The 22,700-nt window shown below is 47.4% G+C and overlaps 1 protein-coding gene across 1 annotated transcript; it reads right to left on the bottom strand.

The window, feature by feature from the left end:
- LOC126522495 (neprilysin-1-like) lies at positions 1–22,700 on the bottom strand. Its single transcript, XM_050171247.3, has 5 exons — positions 22,288–22,700; positions 15,173–15,295; positions 12,428–12,746; positions 4,840–6,621; positions 1–173 (listed from the first exon to the last, which is right to left on the bottom strand). The coding sequence occupies exons 1-5, from the start codon at positions 22,453–22,455 to the stop codon at positions 1–3; spliced, it is 2,565 nt and encodes an 854-aa protein (XP_050027204.3). The 5' UTR covers positions 22,456–22,700.

The raw sequence follows: 22,700 nt of genomic DNA, 5'->3' as shown, positions 1-22,700 counted from the left end.
CTACTTCGTCTTCTGTTGCTTCTCATCGTTGTCTTTGTCGTCCTGGTTGCATTTGCCATTGCCGTTGTTGCCGTTGTTGTTGTTGGTCATGATTCCCGGACCGCCGGCGCGCGGCTTGTTGGTCCTCGCCGTTGACTGCGGCTCCTGGTTGCGGCCACCAGCGGGATGCGCTGCTGTTAGCACGAGCGCCAGTAGAACAACGAGGAGGCAGAGAGCAAGTTGACCTCCGTTCATTATAGCCCGATGCCTCGCTTGTGCTACCGGGATGCTTGCTATCGCGCTCGCAGTGCGCAGCTGTTCCCTCGTTTGAACAGTCGTATGTACGATGTTCAATCTGACCACGCTGAACGTCCGCAGCTGAGTTGCAGACGCGTTCGCACAAGAACACCGGCACCACAAGTTGGCACAAGATCTACGGGCAACGTCCGGCGTACTGCTTCACACAGATCGTTGACGCACCGCTCGATAGCCGTCGATTTCCAGAAAAGGCCAACTGGACCGGACAAGCGGAAAGCGCTTCGCAAGACGCCGCAGGATCCAACTTCTCGTGGCTCGCGCAGTGTAGCTCAACAAACGGCAGCTTGGAAGCTCGAAGCCATTATTTCAAGCCTATGTATGTCGCGTGACGGTCTGCGTTGACTTGCGGTAATGGTGCCGCTTTTGTATCCCTTTGGACAAATGAGAACAAAGAAACATATTGTCGCTGATGCCGGCGGGTGAATCGAGCATCCAGAAAATGAGTTTTGCCCTCACGTTTACTGTGCTGAGGCCACAACACACAAGGCACGCGTTCGAGGCATTATGTAAGGCCAAATAAACGGTACTTATACAGCTGTGATGTCAAGGAACATTCGCCAAAGCATCGCTGTATTGCCCAGCTATTTGGAGCGGCTGTTAGTACTTCAACTAGAGTTAATACTTACTTTTATCCTCGTTGATGCGCACGCGAATGTTCGTAACACTGAGAGGAAACGACGTTGTGTCACGGCAGCTTGGAATTAAGCTAGCTGTCACTTTCACACATGTCAGTCCGGTCTTAACGTCTCAATTTGAGGGACAGTGGCGGTTCCAATTGCAGCCAGTGGCGTAGCAATAGGGGGGGCCGGGGGGCCGTGGGCCCCGGGTGCAAGGGGCCTGTGAAGGGGGGGGGGGTGTCATATACGTCTGAAGACACCCCTCTTTCCGCCGGCTACACCCGGAGGGGGGGGTGACAGAAGACCTATGGGCCCCGGGTGCAAGACGACCTAGCTACGCCACTGATTGCAGCCCAGGTGCATACCGTTTCTTCTTATAACCTGCGAATCCTCTCATTTTCTGATCGTCACTACAGCTGCCTGTAGGTATGTCAGTTGAATGCATTCGACCAACGCCATTTGAAATGGCTCTGATGCATGGGCGAACGCCACGATGCAAATATAATGCCCATGGAATTCTAATAAGGCGGAGAGTATCTTGCGATGCAATAAAAAAGAAAATTCTACTAGGTCTCTCAGACTTTGCAAGTTTCACTCTCCACATTTATCACAAAGTGCGTGCCCGCGTTAGGGTGGCTAGAAGGGGAGGTGTGAATACCGGCGGCGCTTTCCTTCGGGCGCGCGTGACCCCCTTGCGCACCGATGCCACCAGGGGGAACGTGGCGCTGCTGCTCGCGGCGTGGTCGGCGTGGTATTACGGCGTGGTACTCCTGCGCTGGCCTGCGCCCTCCGCTGCCAGTTGGTCTCGTCGCCTGATTTGGAGTGTTCCTCCCGACATTCCGTCATTCGAGGGCGAGATGCTGTGGACCACCAAAGTTATGTTGAGCACCGCAACGACGCACGGCTAGTTTATTACATTGCAGGTTATGTGGCGAGAAGGCGTGTTTTGCCCACACATTGTGAAGACTGCGAAGCACCATAAAGGCAATATCCCCAGAGAGCTTCCACTAGAGGCATCCAACGAGTGGGACCTTGAGGGCCTTTTATATCCCTCAGAATCGTTCTATAAACTGGACAATGCCCTTGAAAACAAGCTCACTCGTTTATTCAATGTAACACCCGCCGTGGTTGCTCAGTGGCTATGGTGTTGGGCTGCTGAGCACGAGGTCGTGGAATCGAATCCCGGCCACGGCGGCCGCATTTCGATGGGGGCGAAATGTGAAAACACCCGTGTACTTAGATCTAGGTGCACGTTAAAGAACTCCAGGTGGTCAAAATTTCCGGAGCCCTCCGCTACGGCGTGCCTCATAATCAGAAAGTGGTTTTGGCACGTGGAACCCCATAATTTTTAATTCAGTGTAACACGCTAGCATGCCAAAGCTGCGGCCGAGATTTTGCAGTCAATTGGTTAAATGTCAAAGATTGGTTGCCTAGACCATTCTGCTACCCTGACAGCCTCAGTTATACGTTTTTATTGCCTCACAAGGATTCACTTTTTGCTTAAAGGTGTCAATCAGCAGAGCAGTGAGAAGAAACGGAAAACAGTGAAACCTTGTGTGTTGTAAATTTTTTTGCTCACTTGTAAATAAACGATTTCATGACCAGATCTGTTGCTTCACTGTCTGCAATCATAGTAAATTCCTTATATGAGCGTCAGAATGACATGCTACAGGTCTGCAAGCGCAGACAAAAAGTGGTTTGTAAATACGTCCAGACTTTATCAGGTAATGTCTGCAGTTTACAGGTCTTACGGCACGCATAGGGTGATTGACTACTGATCTCGAGGACGACGGTCGCATTTTCAGGGAGGCGATATACAAGGCGCCCGTGTGCCGTATGATGTCAGTGCGCGTTAAAGAACCCGAAGTGGTCGGAATTATTTCGAAGCCCCCACTAGCTCCTAACACCCAAAGTCAGCTCACGAAATGCGCACAGACAAAACACGTTTGAATCTCGATACAGTGCGAACTGGGCCCGTAAAATTTCACAGGAGTAATGATTTGGGCTGACATAACATTGTTTTCATGATATTCATTCTTTGACGCTCGCAGAAAGCGCGGGATACCCGAAACGGGCTCACTTTCACTTCGGTGGTAGAGATGCAGCCGACGCGAGGCTGGCGAGGCGCTCATTTCGGCTACGTGCTTACCCCGCCTTGGTCAACAGCGCCGCCCCGCGGTATCGGTGCGCTGTGGGGTCACGTTTGTGCCGCCGATATTCACACCTCCCCTTCTAGCCACCCTACCCGCGTCTAGCTCGAGATGGCAGCCATTGCCGCCGCAGCCGCAGCGCAGCTTACACGGCCATAGTATGGTGGCTCTAGCCACCATAGCCATAGGGTTGAGAGCTCCCCATTGTTCCTGACCTCCCTGGAGCGTTTGGTCACGTGGGTCGCCAGAGCTTGACCAGGGACGAGGTGACCTCGGCGAGCGGAGAGAATGGTTTGGGAGACGGAGCAGCATGCATGTGCGCCGAGAGACAGCTGGAGATGTGATCGGCAGGCTGAAACCCCCAGGCCGAAGTCTTCGCTGGTAGATTGACAGACGGTGCAAGCCCGTCAGGATTTTCAGCAGCGAGGTACCAGCAGCCTGACGCTTCTTCAGATCGGGATCTCGGCGAGCACTCCACAGACAAGCCTCGTGTTCCAACCTGCTCTCAGAACTTTCCGCCGGACTCTTTTTCAATCGCGTGTCATCTTTCATTTAACTATTCATCGCGTGTTGATTTTTGTATATTCTGTTAGTGTAGTGTTTGTCGCGTTTATTGTGGCGTATATTTTTCATTTGCGCCTCGTATTTTTGATTATTTCGCAAGTGTTAGACATTCCCACGTGGTGGGCTTTGTTTCGCGCGTCGCGTCAGAGTGTATTGCGTGTGACCCGCACGCCTTCCGCGAAGCTTTGCACCATCTGCTTGCAGTTTGCTTATTATTTTTTTCATCATGTCTCCGGCATGATGTTATTTTATTAAGTTAGCGTGTGTGTTTACGTCGCCTCCCATCCCGTGCTCTGGTCCACGGCCGATCAGGCGTGGACCTTATCGCCGGTCAGCAGTCGATCCATCTATAAATGCACGCGGGGTGGGTTTGTTGTCGCCCCAGCCTCTCCGGTTCGGAGAGTGCGAGTAACGATACCCCAATCTTTGACAACATTACAGAAATACCTTCAGGAAATACCTACAAATATCTGGTTTAGCAAAGAACAATGCCTTTCATTACATTTTTAAATTTTCACGGTGCTTTTTCTATTCGCTGTTGGAACGTGTTCATTATCGTGCACCTTGACTACTGGTGGTAGTGCAAATACAGCAACGTTAAAGCTGTCAATTGCGTGAACAAATTAAAAAGAAGAGAAAAATAGAACACTGCGTCTTCACTGTTGCCTCTGTGTCCTTAGTTCGAGTTTTGCGTGGCGGGCGATTGCAACATAAGTAAACACTCCCAGCCTAATCTCCGACTTAACAATGGTTTCCCCAACAACCGAAAGAACAGTCTGCTCGTACGACAAATATGAAGTATGCTATCCAAAAATACGAAAACTTCCGAAAGCATAATATCCATAGCGTTCGTATAACATAGACCAAACTTCGCGCTCTAAAGAAAACGAGCGATACACAGGCTCACACAAGTTAGAGGAGATGCACATTTCAACGGCAGAAGGCACCCGCATGACGGGGTTCAGAAGCGTACAAAACGATATCATCGTCTTTCAAAGATCTATAGTTCATAGAAAAACAAGCACGACGTGAACACTATATCAAAGCTAAACATTCAAACAACGAAATGCACACGGTTAGAAAGCCCACAGCAAAAAGGGAAAAAAGAAAGAGAAAGAAGGAACGCATTTCCAGCAGTAAACGAATGCCAGCGAAAAAGAAAACAACCGCGAGAAATGCACGCTATGGTCCTGAAAAAAAGCCGCACTTACGCCGCGGGCTCATTCGCGAACCGGCGCTGCACTTGAATGCCTTCCCGAAGGGTGCAAAGTTCCTGAGCGGCACGTTGCAACTGTCCCCGTAGTTGGCTCGGCTGCCGGCACACTGAACGTAGCAGTAGTTGATGAAAAACAGCTGGTCGTGGGTGACCTTCTCGAGACCGGGCAGTCTCTGGTCGTGCTCGGCGTACAACTCGAACGCGTGGTAGGCAATCTCGAGTCCCGGCACCGAGGGAAACAGCTGCATGAACGAGCAGCACTCGCTGGCGTTCATGTCGCACGCGAGGCGTTCGCGGTAGTCTCGCGACCGGTTCGGCCCCCACCACAGCGCGCCGCGCCCTTCTTCGTCCAGCGCGACGCCCTTGCGGTCGAACGCGCGGGCAACCTCGCGCGCCAGGACGGAGCCCGCGCCGGCGTTGAGCACGACCATGTCGCTCAAATTGTAGTAGAGCGGCGGCTGCAACATGGTCATCGGGAAGCGTACGCTGTTGAGGGCGTAGACGTAGAAAGGGCGCGCGTAGCCAGCCGATGTGCGTAGACCGTACAAGCCCAGGCGGTTCCGATGCTTGCGCGTCGCCTGGTACCAGTGCGAGGCGTGGACGAAGTTGACGGTGAAGTCGGCGCCCATACGCGGGAACGTGTCGAACAGCTGCTCGCGCCTCTCCAAGTCGAAGAAGGCCGGCCGCGGGAGAGAACTGCTCGTCATGTACTTGGTCTTTTGCAGCGCGGCGTGTCGAGCGTTCCCGATCCATGCAAGCTGGTCGAGGAGCGAGGTCGCCGACTTGACGACTACCTCGAACAATTCCGGCGAATTCGACGGCAGGCTGTTGATTGTCTCGCCGAAAGGAAGCAGTGATCCGAGCCGAGACTGGACGTACTCGAGGCAGCTGTAGTTCTTCAACGTCGCGAACAAGGTGAGGTCGTCGCTCGCGCCGCTGTGGAACCTCAGTTGCGGAAGGTCGAGGATAGCCCACAGGTGCGTCTGTACAAACAGCCACGACAAGCCGATCAAGAACTGCCTCTTGCTGTACTTCTTCAACAGCTTTTGGATGCCTCGAACGAGCCCGGCGTCTTCTACCACGACCAAATGGTCGGAGGACCAACTCAGGTCTGGAGAGAAATGTTTGTTGAGCAAGCTGAGCCAGACGCCGGCATCAACCCACGGCGTCGGATTGTCGAACAGGTCGAGCCGGAACCAAGTTTGGCTTGCCTCGCCCTTCGCGCCGTCTCTCTTGACATTGAGCATATCGCGAGTCAAATTCCTGAGGAGGTGCGGGTGGGCTTCGTTGCCACCGGCAGCCTCGCTCAGACCCATGTACCCTACGTAGTCTTGGACGTGACCCTCGTAGTTGGCGGGCTCTTCGTAGTGCACCCAGCCGGTCAGAGGCTTCCCGCGACTGAGAAACAGCGTTACGGGCCGACCACTCACGTTCACGAGCTGGGCGTCGAAGAGGAAGTTCTCGTTCCAGTTGATGGCCAAGTCGAGCATGACGTCCAGCGGCTCGATGGTCGTGGGAGGCGTGAGTTCGGGCCACGGAAGCCGCATCCTCATGCGCAGCTCCCTGAATAGCTGAAGCTTCATCTTGGAGGTGGTGGAGCTCGCGGAGACGGCGCTTTCGCTGTCATCGGACCTGGTGCAACTCCTGAAGAATCGCGCGGCCAGATGCATAGTTTGGTTCGCATCTTCTGAAGCGGATCCTTCGAGCTTCACCAGGTTCGACTGTAGTTCGTCGATTGCCCTTTCTGCGAATGCCACCATCAGGCGGTCCTGGTACGCTGTCACGATCAAGAAAAGACTTCAGTCATCGAGTGATACGACGTCTACGCTGCGCGCAAGAATGTTTAACGTATACTTAAATATTCGGAGCTCGATATACTAAAGGAAGCTAGCAACACCCGTCACACCAGCAACACCTAAGTCCCCTTTTAGTGTTGTTTCTTTCATGTGAACGGACTAGCGCAAGGTAATTCAATGGGAACATGAAAGGTGCAAAGACACAAAAGCGACTGCGGGCATGATTTCATATCCAAAGAGGTCTTGATTTTTTCCTAGGCATGTCTGCCCTGAGATGACGCTTCAATTATTCAGCGCTCACCGTATTTCTTAGCCTGTACTTTAGTGACCTGTATGTACGCACACTCTTTGATCGATTTCTGCTGTCTCTTGAACACGTATATTGGGAAAATGCCGCCAACACGCATTATAAAGAAGTTACAGGTTTTTCGGCACTGTTTCATCATACAACAATCAGATCCGCTTTATAATTAGTTTTAGTAGTAATAACACTAAAAACCACAACGACGACGACGACGACGACAACAGCAACAACAACCCGTGATGTTCAACGTGTTAAGCTATATCCCGTGGGCCAGGCACGTACCCAGGGGGGGGGCCCGGGGGGGCCCGGGCCCCCCCCGAAATCAAGTGGCATACCCCCCCCTCCCCACCCACGCCACCACTCCTCACACATTCCTAAAGCGCCGCCAGATCAATGCTGAGACTTGGCAGCTAATCATCAGTCAGCATTATGCTGCCTTTTTCACTCCTTTTATATGGCGGTAGTTATCGGCATCTTTTGTAATGTGAAGGACAGTTTTCTCATAGATTCCGCACCCGCGCGATTAGCTCGAGAAGCGTTCAGTTGTCACCATCTATTCAACCATCACGCGCATAGCTGTTGCTTTTGTTAGTTCAACCTTCTTTGTTTAGGCTGATCCTGGGACCAGGAGAGGGATGCGGCTGTTACTCAGCTGGTCTGTACTCTCATGGAACGAGTTGCGGCCGGAGAAAACGCCAATTGCGTTTAACTTGTTTCTTTGCTTCATTATTTCCTTGAGTTACGGCTCGCCGCGACGCTGGCAGATGCCCGGAACCATATACACGTGATATGGGCTAGATAAGGTCGGAAATAAGATAATGCGAAAGAGCGTCCATCATGAAACCCTGCAATAACCCTTAAACCCATAAGCAAGATGACTGTCGCCCGTTACCTCGTCTGTTTTTCCCTAAATGTACAGCACTTGTCGTACAAAATTGGCAAGTGGAAACAAAAATCGCAAGGAGTTGAGAAATTAAGCGATCTACTGAGGGAGAGAGCCAAGGCAACAACCAAATTGCAAGGAAAAGCGAACAATAAGAATGTTAACCGTTGTTTATGAGAATATTTATGGATCAACATCTTTTTATTTAAAAAGGAAGTAGAGAAAACGCCGCCGGAAGTGGAGAACAATTACTTGTTTTGAATGACGCTTCTACAGTTATCAGTCGAACCGCCTCACGTAGCCACTTCTCTGCCGTGCTTATGTGGGTGTTTTTCTAACCTTTTGCGGTGGGCGCAGTACGTCTAGAATCGCAGTGTCCTGCGCTCTACGCGGTTGTATGGGACTGGCGGCCGCACAGCGTTACGCAATTCGCGGATCTGTCAAAACTGATCAACAAGGCGAAAATAACTGATATTCGAAGCTATAATATGAGAAAGACTGAAGAAGCCGTAAAAAATGAACGCAGCCTGAAATCAGTAAAAAAGAAACCTGTCATAGGACAAACCTTGATGTATGCACTAAAAGATAAGAAGGATAATATCATCATAATCTCGAAGATATAGTAAAAGCAGCGGAAAAATTCTAAGCTGACCTGTATACAGTACCCAGAGGAGTGACGATACCTCACTTAGAAACAGTAATGAACAGGATACAGAAACTCTCCTATAACTAGCGATGAGGTCAGAAGGGCCCTGCAAGACATGAAACGATGAAGAGCGGGAGGAGAAGGTGGAATAAAAGTCGATTTAATCAAAGATGGAGGAGACATAATGCTTGGAAAACTGGCGGCTTTTTATACGAAGTGTCTATCGACTGCAAGGGTCCCAGAAAACTGGAAGAATGCAGACATTATACCAATCCACAAAAAAGGAGACGTTAAAGAATTGAAAAATTATAGGACCATTAGCTTGCTCCCAGTATTATATAAAATATTTACCAAAATAATCTCCAATAGAATAAGGGCAACACTGGATTTTGTCAACCAAGTGAACAGGCTGACTTCAGGAAGAGATACTTTACAATGGATCACGTCCATGTCATCAATCAGGTTATCGCGAAATCCGCAGAGTACAATAAGCCTCTCAATGTGGCTTAGATAGATTACGAAAAGGCATTTGATTCAGTAGAGATACCAGCAGTCATAGAGGCACTACGTAATCCAGGAGTACAGAACGCTTACGTAAAAAGCTTGGAAACTATTGCTACATGCGTGTGGTATTTGTTTGTTTGAACGAGGCGCGTGGGCGCCATCACTCCAGAAAAGAGGAGGAAGAACGAACTGTGCTCGCGCTGTGAATCTAACCGGTCAGCGCTGCAACCGTTGTTGTAAATATAATCTGTAAATAGTTTCTCGTCTTACTGACTCGTCCTTGGCGTAAGAATATCTACAGAGGTTCTACAGCTACCTTAATTCTACACAAGAAATGCAGGGAGATACCTACAGAGAAAGGGGTCAGACAGGGAGACACAATTTTTCCAAAGCTATTCACTCAGTGGTTAGAATAATTCAAGCTATTAAACTGGGAAGGCTTAGGAGTAAAGATCGACGGCAAATAGCTCAGCAACCTTCGATTTGTCGATGACATTGTTCTATTCAACAACAATGCAGACGAGTTACAACAAATGATTGGATACCTTAAAAGAGAGAGTGTAAGAGTGGGGATGAATATTAATATGCAGAAGATGAAGATAATGACAAATAGTCGGGCAAAGCAACAAGAAATCAGGATCGCCAGTCGGCCACTAGAGACTGAAGGAGTACGTTTACCTAGGTCAATTAATCACAGGGATCCCTGATCATGAGAAGGAAATTCACAGAATAAAAATAGGTTGGATCGCATACGGCGGACATTGCCAGCTCCTGACTGGAAGCTAACCATTATTATTGAAAAGTAAGGTGTGCAATCAGTGCATTTTGCCAGTGCTGACATATGGGGCAGAGACTTGAGAGCAAGTTAAGGACCGCGCAAAGAGCGATCGAACGAAGATCGCTAGGCATAACGTTAAGAGAGAGAAAGAGAGCGGTTTGGATCAGAGAGCGAACAGGTATAGATGATATTCTAATTGACATCAAGAAGAAAAAATGTAGCTGGGCCGGTCATGTAATGAGCCGGTTAGATAACCGTTGGACCATTAGGGTTACAGAATCGGTACCAAGAGAAGGAAAACGCAATCGGGGACGACAAAACACTAGGTAGCGCGATGAAATTAGGAACCTCGCGGGCTCTAGTTGGAATCGGTTGGCGCAGGACAGGGGTAATTACAGATCGCAGGTGGAGGCCGTCGTCCTGCAGCGGGCATAAAACAGGATGATGATGATGATGATGATGATGATGATGATGGTGGTGGTGGAGAAGGTGGTGGGCCCCCCCCCCCCCCGAAAAAAATCCTGGGTACGTGCCTGCCGTGGACTTTGAGGTGTGTGGTAGCCGAGGGCACAAAAACGCCATTGACCTGAACGTTATGCACAGCTACAACCCCAATGGGGATTAGATTTCATTATGTCATGTGTCTGTGCGTTAGGATATTTCGTTAAAAGGGTGCGATACTATTACGTTAGGCTGTCCCTGTTGGCTTCTCCGCGCAGTACATCACAGATAGAAGTGGGGAGCCCTAGTATTGCAACCACTATAATTGTGGTGCTAACACTAGTGGCCCAACAACTATAGAATCGATGGCGCAACCAAACTGTTCGAGCGCGCACAGGGTAGTGCAGCCGATCAAGAGAACGTGACAGAAGAAAATTCAAAATGCTGAAGCGTATTGCGAATGTGACAACAGTATACTATCAATTGCTAAAAATTAAACGATGCGTATCGCCGATATAATAATAAGCCACGGGAGAAGTCTTTTTGCTCAAAAGAATTTCGAGTCCCCGTGTGACAGGCGTACAATACTCGCGTCACGGCAAAACGAAACTGCTCGAGATCAACGGTATATAGCTGCACGCATAGCTGCTGCTTTCAACCTTGTTTTGCGGTGTCCTCCCGCTGCTGTTCGCTGGATATAAGCGACTCAAGGGACCCGTGGCAGCGCAGGCTGCTTTTTCTAGCAATGGGCACAATGAAAGCCAAGAAAATGCAATCCGCATGCTAAACCATGGCCGACGCAGACGGCGTTGCGAACTGGGAACTGCTACTGCTAAGTAACAGCAGCATGTACTTTACATCTCGTTCCATCGTGAGTGTTTGTTGCAACTGGTATAATAGCCGTCTCATGCACCATCTACTCATTTCACCCTTCCCAAAAAAATTATTCGTATTTTTCACCACGTCAGCTTCGTTTCAATTTGCGCTGAAGTGAACGGTAGCTTCTAAACAAAACAAAATGTTTTATTGCCATTTTTATGCGACATAACGACACACTGAGAGTTTTTAAGCGCTTTAAGATTTTATCGGCTAACAAGAATATGTGTTAGAAATGATATACACACGACTCGCGGATTGTTGCGGTACACATTCTGCTCCAAAGTTTAACCAGATCGAGCTAACAATAACGCAGCTTCTAAGAGAGCACTTTGTTTATGAACATGTTATTTTGATTACTCCGGGGGGGGGGGGGGGGTACGGAAGCGCTTTGACACGTTTTTAGAGGGTAGCAGATGGAGCATAATTATTACTGCATTCTGTTCCTTGAGAACTTAGGATAATTGCTGTTGAACAGCATGCGCAAGTTCTCCGTACTTAATTCTCCTATGGCATTTAATTACTCTTATAATACTCATTGGCGGTGGTAGTGAGATGACGTGCTAGTGCGCCTAGCTTGCGCCTAGTGCGCATGGTTGCTCGTGTTGAGGTGGTTGTAGAAGACTAGGCGTTTGTAAACATGTAAGTCTTCAACTTACAGATGCCTGCATCACAAGAAACTGCGCTACAATCGAGCAGTGCACAGAACGTCAGCCAGAAAAAACATGCTGTAGGCCCATTCGATTGAAATCTTCATACGGGCAGCGGCTAACAAAATAAGCTAGAGGAGCCCATGGGAGACCATACGTTGCCACGGCCGCCAAACACCGGGTGCCCCAGTTTTCCTATGGTCCATATCACGGCGCGTTGGCCTTTTACTTTGTATTGCTGTAGCACATACCGTTCCATGCGGCAACTGATCGACTTAACGCACAAAATCGCCCCCCTCTTGACTACCATGACTCAGCGTCACTCTGATATAGTCCACATCGCACCGCTCCAGGCTATTATTCCATTGCCACGACTTCTTATTTACCAGCAGTGCCGGCGCTATAGCCGCCGGCGGTCGTGTCAAAGCTTGACGAGGTAGACACTCAACAACAGCAGGAAGACGACGACGCACGTCCTGCAAGCCTCCAAAGCCATTGTAAATATTGTGTAAATGTATTACACATAATCTTCGCAAATCGAAATGGGGGAAATGATACACGGATAAAGCAGAAGACGCGCGTCTCCGTACAGCCATATAGGCGATACCTGGTTGGGAGAAGCACACGCTGAGTGGGTCCTTTCGTAACGTATACTCTAAAGAGACTTTTTTTTCCCGGCCCCATTAGGGAGAGAAGGGTTCCCACCGGGCGCGGCGCTGGCGGGCCCTTCGTTGAGCCGGCGCTCCCAGGAGCCGCAGACGAATGCGTGGAAGTCGTCGCATGGGTCGGCGGACAGGTTGAGCGCGTCGCGCAGCACCTGGCCGTGGTGGAAGCACGCCCGACTGCTGCACGTGCTCGTCGGCTCGCGGCCTTCTTGCTTCTTCACGAACAGCGCGAGCAGGAAGAGCGCCACGAAGAGCAGCGCGAAGAACAGCAGCAGCACGAAGCCGACGCGCGGGGACTTGTGGGTGCGGCGTGACCGCTCCAGCACGTGCGTCACTCGAACCGCGTTCTCGCAGTCAACCTGCGCGCGGGGCGATATGCCTGGTATGCCCGAGCCATAGGCCGGCATGTACTCGCGTGCGTTTATGAACAGGAGAAGCAAAGGGGTTAACCGAGGGGCCCGATTTTTATTAGCCATATCATAAGAAGTAAACAAACACTGACACCAAGGACAACATGGCGAACCTTCGCGAAATGCGAAGGTTGTGGGACCGTTCCCCACCTGCGGCAAGTTGTTTTTTCATCCACTTTCATTTCCATTAATTTATCGTTTCTTTATTTCATTTAGGAAGCACAAGTAATTTCCCCTATGTTGTCCTTGGTGTCAGTGCTTGTTGGCTTCTTATGATATGGCAATTAAAAATCGGGAAGCTCGGTTGACCCCCTTTCTTCTCGTTTATTACATAACGAGGGTCTCGAATCCGGAAACATTGATGCCTTCAGGTAGCATGTGTGGGTTTATTGGCCAGTTGCCTTCACCCAAGAAGATCACGTTCTCGTAACGTCCGCGGCAGAAAGGACGTTCCACGTCCGCCGCCAAGGCCTGTGAGTGGTGGCGCTGGCTAACACTCCCAGTGTTCTACTAGGACACATAAATACCCAAGAAAGTGGATGGGGAAACGGCGCCGCGGTAGCTCAATTGGTAGAGCATCGCACGTGAAATGCGAAGCTTGTTTGACCGTTCCCCACCTGCAGCAAGTTGTTTTTTCATCAAATTTCATTTCCATTTATCGTTTCTTTATTTCATTTAGGAAGCACAAGTAATTTCCCCTATGTTGTCCTTGGTGCCAGTGTTTGTTGGCGGTTTATGAACAACAGCGAGTGCTGGTTAAGGGCAAGCATTAACGGACGTCAGTGACGCTGGATTGGCGTGGAGGTGAATATCGCCGCCGAAACTGACTGATGGCGAGGGTGAGCGGACTTGAGTATGTATGGGCATGAGTGCCGGCGAATGGGAGTGGACGCGAGTGAGTCCTGGTGAGTCGAACAGGAGTGAGTCCTGGCTAACGTAAGTATGAATGAAAAATCCCTGAGGGTGAGGCGTATACTTTTGCATTCACACCACGGGGCCATCGGTGTGAATACCCGTCCGCGCTACTCCATGGTTTGTCCTTGTAGTAGCACTTGAAACTTCCGTAAAACTACCACGTATGGTAGTGGAGCTACGCCGATTTTTTAAACGCGGCAACATATATAAAGGCGCACTCCGTTATAAATGGGTCGGCTACAATAGACACATCAGTATGATGGCTGCCTATCATGATTTGCACAGTGAGGCGGTATAGCCTTAAATTTTCTACGCCAAGGAATTCTGATTTTTTTTAGTTCTCACTTATCATTAACGTGTACTTTTTCACGTTTCAATTTGGATCGACACGTACAATGGCTCGTTGTCACTTATAAGCTGTTAGTGAAGGGTTTCGGCAAAAGCTGTTCAGTACCTTTAATCGTCATACCGAACAAACCGCTAAATCTAGTGGCGTGAAAGTGGTCACAACTGCGCCTGATTGAGAAACAAAAATGCGGTACAGAATAATCTACGGCTACCAGAGGCATCTATGGGCTAGTTGTCACAATTTTCACCCTAAAACCATTTAGGTATGAAGTGCCTACGTCGGCCCACTTGAACCTGAATCTCAGAGTCGCGAACAACGCTTGAAATGGCAAATCTCTAAGGTAGTTGCAACACACCCCCTCCGAGGCTTTCCGAGGTTTCGTGAACCACAATTTGACGGAACTTGAGTAAAGCCGCCTACATGGGTTTCAATGATCAACTGCCGGTTGCAGTGATTAAGTAAAACGCTTGCTTGGGCTACTTGGGTTAATGCTTGAATGTGTAAAGAGCAGGGTGAAAAGGTCAGCAGGACAGAAGAACACAAACGACACAAGCGCCGGTCCTGTTGTTTGTGTCCTCATTCTGTCCTGATCTTTGCGCGCTGCTCTTTACACATTCATGCAGTGATTAACTGCCGGTTGCCGTGATTTGACGGCGTACTGAATCTACGCTAGTAAATCATAACGGGACGCTTAGGCGCGAGAAAGCTGGATTTTAGCATCACGTTTAGTTGTTCGACAACTCGTAAACCAGTCACCGTCACCTGATTAGAAAAGAAAAAGGTTTAACACATGGAGCTTCCACGAGGCTAACATTTCATGAAGTTGGCACCGAAGCATTCATTCAAGTGCGCATTTGGTAAGTAGACACTCAGATCGCTGTGGAAATTGGAAGACTGGCGTATGGCGACGAGATAACAAATTTGTTTCAACTATTTTCTTTTTCCCTAGGCGATTATTTCAGTTTTTGTGCCCAACCCCCATTTCGTTTTTTCCCTACGACAGCGGTATAGGATGGATAACCTAACAGCAGGTGGCGTACAGCTTATTTGAAACGTTTTCATTGCACGTAAGAAGATGAAGATGGATCAGGGGAAAACGGGAACGACTCACGCTTCTTTTTGAGAGCCTGCTTAAGTCGGCGTCGAGGGCATAGCTCTTCCTCCTGCGACCACCGCGGAACGAGGCGGCCGATTGCTTGCTGGTATCACTCCCCTCCAATTTATCCTGTACGATCTGGAAGGAAACGACACAACAGACAAAAAAAGAAACAGATGCAACTGTTTCCTAGGCATATTTAACTGCATGAAAAGTGATTATACGTGCATGTACTGAAGAAATCGTGTATACTGGGATAAAAGTAGCACCTGTATCTACGGGGTGATTAAAGTGATTTAAGTACATTTAAGTATTCCGGAATTTTTAAATATCGCCTGTGGCAGGTTTGCATAATTCTTGTCATGGGCCGGATGGTTCAAAGTGACGGACATATAGCACGGGAAATCGAAGCACATATTCACCTAATTAACAACAATTCACTAATTAACTTTCGAATTCCTTACTGTACGGCACGTATTGCTATTTACAAACTGTAGCCGGTGAGATTGCAAGACATATACACTTGAAACGAATCTCCAGGATGACACCGGTTTCGATATATTTCCCCAAGTGCGGGACGAAATACGTGGACGTTCCAGTTACTCCTCTGCTTCAATGTATCACAGAGCATGGCAAATTCGGAGCGCGAACTATTAGGACAAAAGCAAAGTCACAAGAAGAGCGCTGTGTCCCATCACTTCCTGCGCCCTTGTTTTTGACCGAGTAGTTTGCGTAGTTGGTATGCTTCCATACCAACTCACCCATTGTGCGCTTTTGAGCGTAACAGAGCGTTACGTTAAAGTACTAAATGCAACAAAACGACATTCTTACGGTGAGTTTAATGGCGCATATCTATAATTGGTGTCATTCTTGAAATTCATTCCAAGCGGACATGCCTTGCGAACTCACCGGCTGCAGTTCGTAAATTGCAATATGCATCGCAAAATAATTCATTGAACAGTTAATTATCGAATGTGTTAATTGTTTAACTATATATTTCACTTTCTCGTGTAAGCAATGTCCGCCTCTCTCCATAATCCACCTTATCTCTGTATAATCAACGTTATCTGCAACAGACGACGTTTAAAGGTTCCCATAAACTATATAAATGTTCAGCCACCCCCTATATAAAGACACTCTATAATTCGATACTCTCCAACGCTTTTTGCGGTGACGCGTATCACGTAACTAACCGCGCATAAAAGTAGCTTTATGCACATGGGTTTGGCGCACGTGGAATCTGCGTGAGCTCTTGGTAAAAAAAAGCAGCCCCTTTTCGCCTCCAGGGCATCGTATCGAGTCGCAAAAGGTATCGAAATATAGGTCTCGTTGAGACAAGAAGAGAGTATGAGTAGGCAAAACTAACAGCACGCGCGTAATTCACGCTAATCTAGTTGAAAATCAATCGCATTGCACGCCAGGCGGCACAATCTCCCGGATGGGGCCTGTAGCCTGTTGGTTAAACAAATAAGATAGAAAGTTGTGTCAGTCAAAGTAGACAACAAAGAAGGCAACGTCGACCTACTTGCGCACTAAATAAATACGAATGAGGAAACTCGATAAAATGAATAAAATAAATAGAGACTCCGAGCTGCTCATATATTATTGTAGGCGTATTTCTTAGTTTGCGTTTTCGAGTTTTCGCACACGCAAGAGTCAAGTACGTCGCACGTTTTACGCATACCTCAAAGGAAAAATGGCACCCGCGTCTTATTGTGAGTGTTCGTCACTTGCTGTCCCGCCTTTATGCTCTCCCGAGTGACTTGAATTTGAATTTGAATTTTATTTCTCGTTCATTCAAACGAGGGTAGACTGAGACTAAAGGCATAAAGCCTGACAAAGGTCTCAGCCCCCGCGAACGACAGGTTCGACAGCAGGTCACACACATATGCACAATTTTGCGCGTTACAACAGCGTTGGTTACTGTGAAAATTCATGGTAGCAATGTTCATGGTCATTAGATTCTACAAATATATGGTACAATGTACAACAACGGCTAAGTGCAGGTAAGTATTTGAGATGCTAATGGTATGCTAAAATTGTACAATTAAACATGAAATAAACGTCAGCTTATTTATGGAGCAATATAGAGCAACAACATGCGCAAAAAAAAGAAAAAAGAACATCATAATTGTGTGCCAAAAGTAATAAAACAGTGGGAACAATACGTGGATGCAAACATATTTGTGTTAATACAAAACCCAACAATAGATGTTAAATGAAATGTGTGAATCCTGAAAAGAAAAAATATGTAATTCATGGCAGAAACATTTTTCATGTTATTACACGCATTCATTCAATTTTAAAGTATATGTCTTCCCTATCTAACCAATCTCTTATTCTTTCTTTAAATGTCTGTAAAGAAGTGTTTAAGGATGCAGATGCACTGAAACTGTTCATTATTTTTGTGGACTGATAGAGAAAGGTTTGTTTGCCGTAATTGGTCCTTGCTTTTGGTGTGTGTCGTGAGCTGTGTCGCAAGGAGTATCCGGAGAGGTTACATTCACTACATTGAGCGCTTGGATTTCTTTTTCGGATTGCCAGAAGAATTTGCATATAATATATCCTGTCCGCACGCAGAATATCATATTTTTGGAATAGTGGACCGGTTCTTAGATCTGAAAAACGGCCATAGTAATTTGCATATAAACGGATAACTCTTTTTTGTAAGGTAATCAATTTCGTGTAATTTGTTCTGGTGGTTGTACCCCAAACCAATATCCCGTAGCAAAGCTTTGAATAAATAAGTGCATTATATAGTTGTTTTTTCAGCCATAGAGGGATCAGGTGTGCAATTTTATAGATTACACCGATGTTTTTTGATAATTCACCGCAGAGGGAATTTACATGTGTATTCCATGACAATTCTTCACTGAAATGTATTCCCAGAAACTTTTGTTGTTTGACCTGTTTAATGAGGTAGTTGTTAAATTTTACTTGTATCCTACTATCAATTCTTTTATTAGGCGCCCTAAATATTATGTAGGTTGTTTTAGTTGCGTTCAGCTGGAGTTTGTTGGTCGCCAACCAGTCAGATAACAAAATTGTATATTCATTTACACACTGTTGTAATTCTGTTGTGTTATCAGCTGTAAAGAACACATTTGTATCATCTGCATACATTGCCAATGTTTGTGAACCTGATAAATCTGTGATGTCATTAACATAACTTAGAAATAGTAATGGTCCTAACTTTGAACCTTGTGGGACACCTTGATGTAGGGTAAGCATGTCAGATGCAGTAGTTCCCAGCTGCACGAACTGTTTTCTATTACATATATAACTTTTTATCAAGTCATTTGCAACGCCTCGAACTCCGTATCTTTCCAATTTTTCAGTTAGGATATAGTGGTCAATCGAATCAAATGCCTTTCTCAGGTCCAAAAACAGGCCAAGCGTTAACTTCTTCTGTTCGATGTTAGCAATAATTCGATCTTTAATATCCAGTAAGGCTTGCTCAGTTGACTTATTTTTTTGAAAACCGTATTGGCATTGCGCAATAACGTTGTGTTTCGTAAAAAAATTTGATAATCTTGCATAGATAACACCTTCAAAAAGTTTTGAAAATACCGTGAGAACTGAAATTGGCCTGTAGTTCGACAATTGGTCTGCACTTCCCCCTTTATAAATTTGTGTGACACGCGCTATCTTAAGCTCGTCTGGAAAAACGCCTGTGCTAAGAGACAAGTTTATAACATACACGAGCGCTGGCCCTATTTCGTGTGACACATATTTAACCGGAATAGGACTGACACCGTCTACGCCAGCTGAAACATCATGCTTTAATGTCTTGATAAGATCACATACTTCACTCACACATGTCGGTTTGAAAAAAAGTGAGTTTGATATACGTGGTGTGGAAAACCTGTGATCGTTTCCGATTGCAACGTGTGCAGGGTTCATACCAGCGTTAATAAAATGCGTATTCATGCAGCTAACCATTTCTGCACGTTCTATTTCCCGTCCGTTTAAGCGTGTCATTTGCGGATGCGCGTTTGGATTTTTCCCTGTTATATCATTAACGGCATCCCATATTTTTCTCGGATTGCTTCGTATATTCGAGAAAAGGCGCTCATAGTAATCACACTTTGCTTTCTTTGAATCACCTTGTACTTCATTCCTAAATTTCTTGTACGTCGCGAATAGGTCAGGCTGCCGCGTGCGGATGAAGGTGTGATACATAGCGTCTTTCTTTTTGATGCGTTCGTACAAATCTTTGTCGACCCAAGGTTTGCGCGCCTTTTTATGCTTCTTTCCAGAAGCAGCTGGCTGAAGTGGAAAAGCCAAATCATAGCACGCAAGCACATTTCGTTGAAATAGAGCAAATGCTCTATTCACATCTGTTTCATTATAGATTTCTTGCCAGTCTACGCACTGGAGGAGACATCGGAATTGCTCTAGAGTATTTGATCTGATTATTCTGCGGAATCGTGTTTTGCAGTCATTGTTTTGTTTGTCAGGGTCTTTAGGTATAAGACAAAACACAGGTAAATGGTCACTTACATCTGATATTAGTACTCCCGACTTGACATCACATTCATTTAAGTTCGAAACGCATATGTCTAACAATGTAGCACTATTGATTGTTACCCTTGTTGGTGCAGTAATGTAATTATTGCAGCCGTAACAAGAGAACAATGTTTTGAGTTCTAGCGACCATGCGCTATCAGTGATCATGTTGACATTCACATCCCCCATAATTACACAAGTCTCACTAGTTGATCGGGTCAAAAGCAGTAGCCTTTCCATAAAACTACAAAATGTGGCCTTGTCTCCAGTTGGGGGCCTATATACGACACTTACAATAGTTTTATTTAGGTGCACGGTCAAGCATTCCACATCATTAGTAATAACAGAAAATTCATCAATGACAACTAACTTCAACGGTTCTTTAACATAAACTGCTACCCCTCCACCGGCTTTATTTTCTCTTCTTACATGATGCGAGCTATACCCTGAAAACTGTGGAACAGGATCATTTGCAGTTAACCATGTTTCCGTGAAAAGCACAACATCAAATTTTTCGGTTTTTAATTGTATTAACTCATTAATTTCATCCAGCTTATTTCTCATGCTTCTTGTATTAATATGTATACAGGATAACGTCTTGCATCCGGAATATTCTTTGTTCAGCTTCTGCATGTCATAATAAGCGTCTGTCACTTGGTGATGAGATGAATGAGTAGACGCCATATTAGTGTCATAGTTTATCATTAGGTCATTTTAGATAAGTCTTCAATAGTGGTGATGCGCAGAATGGGCGAGCCATCATCTTTCCGAGCGAGCACCCCGCCATTGGCAGTCCAGACATATTTCCACTTTGTTTCCTTCCTTTTCTGTCGCGCAGACGCGAGAAGCTTTTTGTTTTGTTGCGTCAAATGCTCGTTGACGTACACTGAGTTGTCTGAGGTGAAACCAAGATCTTTACAAGTTAGCTGCTTTTTTCTTGCCTTCATGTGCACACGGTTTCTTTTCATTCTTTGCACGAAGCGCACAACAATGTTTTTGACGCCAGTCCTTGCAGTTGACACCCAGTGACACGTGTCAATATCACTTTCTGAAATGCTCTCGCCAACCGCTACTCCAATTCTTTCTATCACTGTCATGACGTCATTTCCACCGGGCACGCCTTTAATTTCTAAATTATTGGCTCTTTGATACTGTTCTAGTTCGTTTACTCTTTGCGACAACCTTTCGTTCTCTGCCTTGTAATGAACATTAAGTTTCACTAGCTCCTTGATCTCAGCCCTCAAATCAGCTATATCTTTCGTGAGGCCCTGCATTCCATCGCATGCAGTGGAACAAAAATATACGCTGTCTTTCAATTCTCTGAGTTCCGTTCTCATGTCCCGCTTGAAATTCTCTAGTTGTCGGCACAACTCTTTCACATCCATTTTACCAGACTAGCTCACACAACAAAGCAAGTATACATCAATATCGACGCACACTTTGTTCGGCAGCAGCGCACAGGACAATCCAATGAACGCTCGACTCCTAAACAGTTAGCTCACCTGCAAAAGCAGACGATGGCTATTAGCGCTGTATGGACGGTGCGCTGCTGCCGAACTGTAGCCCGTGCTAGCCGTTCCGTCGCCTTTTATAGGGGCACGGTGACGCCCTTTTCTAGAAGGTGGCAGTGGTAGTCCTGACTGTCACGTGATGCCTCCGATTAGCCCTTGCGTCGCTCCTTCACTTCTTGCTGATATGTCGGATCAGATGCAGCATGCTTCCTGCAAAAGCAGACGATGGCTATTAGCGCTGTATGGACGGTGCGCTGCTGCCGAACTGTAGCCCGTGCTAGCCGTTCCGTCGCCTTTTATAGGGGCACGGTGACGCCCTTTTCTGGAAGGTGGCAGTGGTAGTCTTGACTGTCACGTGATGCCTCCGATTAGCCCTTGCGTCGCTACTTCACTTCTTGCTGATATGTCGGATCAGATGCAGCATGCTTCCTGCAAAAGCAGACGATGGCTATTAGCGCTGTATGGACGGTGCGCTGCTGCCGAACTCCAGCAACAAACTCCAGCAACTCCAGCAACAAACGACTGTCGAAGCGCGCAAACAAGTGCATGAAACACCTTTACACGTGGAAGCCAGACGAACGCATCCGGAAATCACAACCGTCGGCGTGTACAAACGAGTGAGCGAGCTGACTTATGCGTAACCGACTCGATACCAACGCTAGCGTTAGTTGTGCATCCTAACCGACGCCGATGTCATACGGCCGCTTCCGTGTTCAGACGCAGGCTCATATTCCAAAACGCTTCGTGTGTGGCCCTGGTTGGAGTGCAGTAAGCGTAGAATCTCTGAATAAGGCGGCCAGCTACGGAGCCCACTGTTTAGGCTAAAATAGACAGATGTTCAAGCAGATCGCTACGATTAATTAAGATATTTTTACCTGACCATATAGACAATAAGGGTTTTCAGGCTGTCTCAACTACCGTGAAAATTGCCGCCAGGCATACACGCACGGTCTCAAGTGGGTTCCAAATCATTTAAAGCTTTTCTGCCCCGACTCCTGGCCGTGGTCGAGCAGTCCACGCCTGGTTAAGGACGGCTGCACGCCGTGTGTCGGCAGGTAAATTACAGCTAAAAGGCAGCCATCAGGTTTCAATCTCAAGCCAACTGCGTACCTTGGAGCTGCTGTCTTGGCTTCCTTCGTCCCTGTGGTGGTTACTTCGATGACGATGCCCAGACTTCTTGTCCTTGTTTTGCTTAGACACATGAGTCGCAGGCGCCGACGGATGCCGCGTGCCTCCAGCCGATGACGGGCCGGCTTTTCCTTCGCCGAGTGTCGCCATGCTTGTGTCGCAGTCAGCCTGAGACGGAAAGCCAGAAGCAGCGACAGTGTATAGCTAAAGAACGAGCCGACGTCACGAACGAGAAGTGCAGAGAATGCGACTCGTAGCACCGCCGGTGGAACCCTACAGCCCGAGCAAGGTGAGATCTTCTTCTTCCACTTCTCCTTGTTCTTGTTACCCAGTGAAAAGGCGCAAACCACCTCTGGGTTGCCCTTTCGTGATCTTCTCCTACCGAGAATATGACA

Source organism: Dermacentor andersoni, chromosome 6 (genome assembly GCF_023375885.2).
Source record: "Dermacentor andersoni chromosome 6, qqDerAnde1_hic_scaffold, whole genome shotgun sequence".
In the NCBI taxonomy this organism is placed as follows: domain Eukaryota; kingdom Metazoa; phylum Arthropoda; class Arachnida; order Ixodida; family Ixodidae; genus Dermacentor; species Dermacentor andersoni.
The sequence above is the reverse complement of the archived record's forward strand: the minus strand, read 5'-3'. Positions and strand labels throughout refer to the sequence as shown.

Bases quoted from the DNA above. Each gene is read 5' to 3' on its own strand.
- LOC126522495 (XM_050171247.3), bottom strand. From the start codon at position 22,455: ATGGCGACACTCGGCGAAGGAAAAGCCGGCCCGTCATCGGCTGGAGGC. The intron at 6,622-12,427 runs GTGGGAACCCTT...TGATCGTGACAG, and splicing joins GCCCGCCAGCGCCGCGCCCG to CGTACCAGGACCGCCTGATG. The intron at 174-4,839 runs GTAAGTGCGGCT...TCGTGCTAACAG, and splicing joins TTCGCGAATGAGCCCGCGGC to CAGCGCATCCCGCTGGTGGC.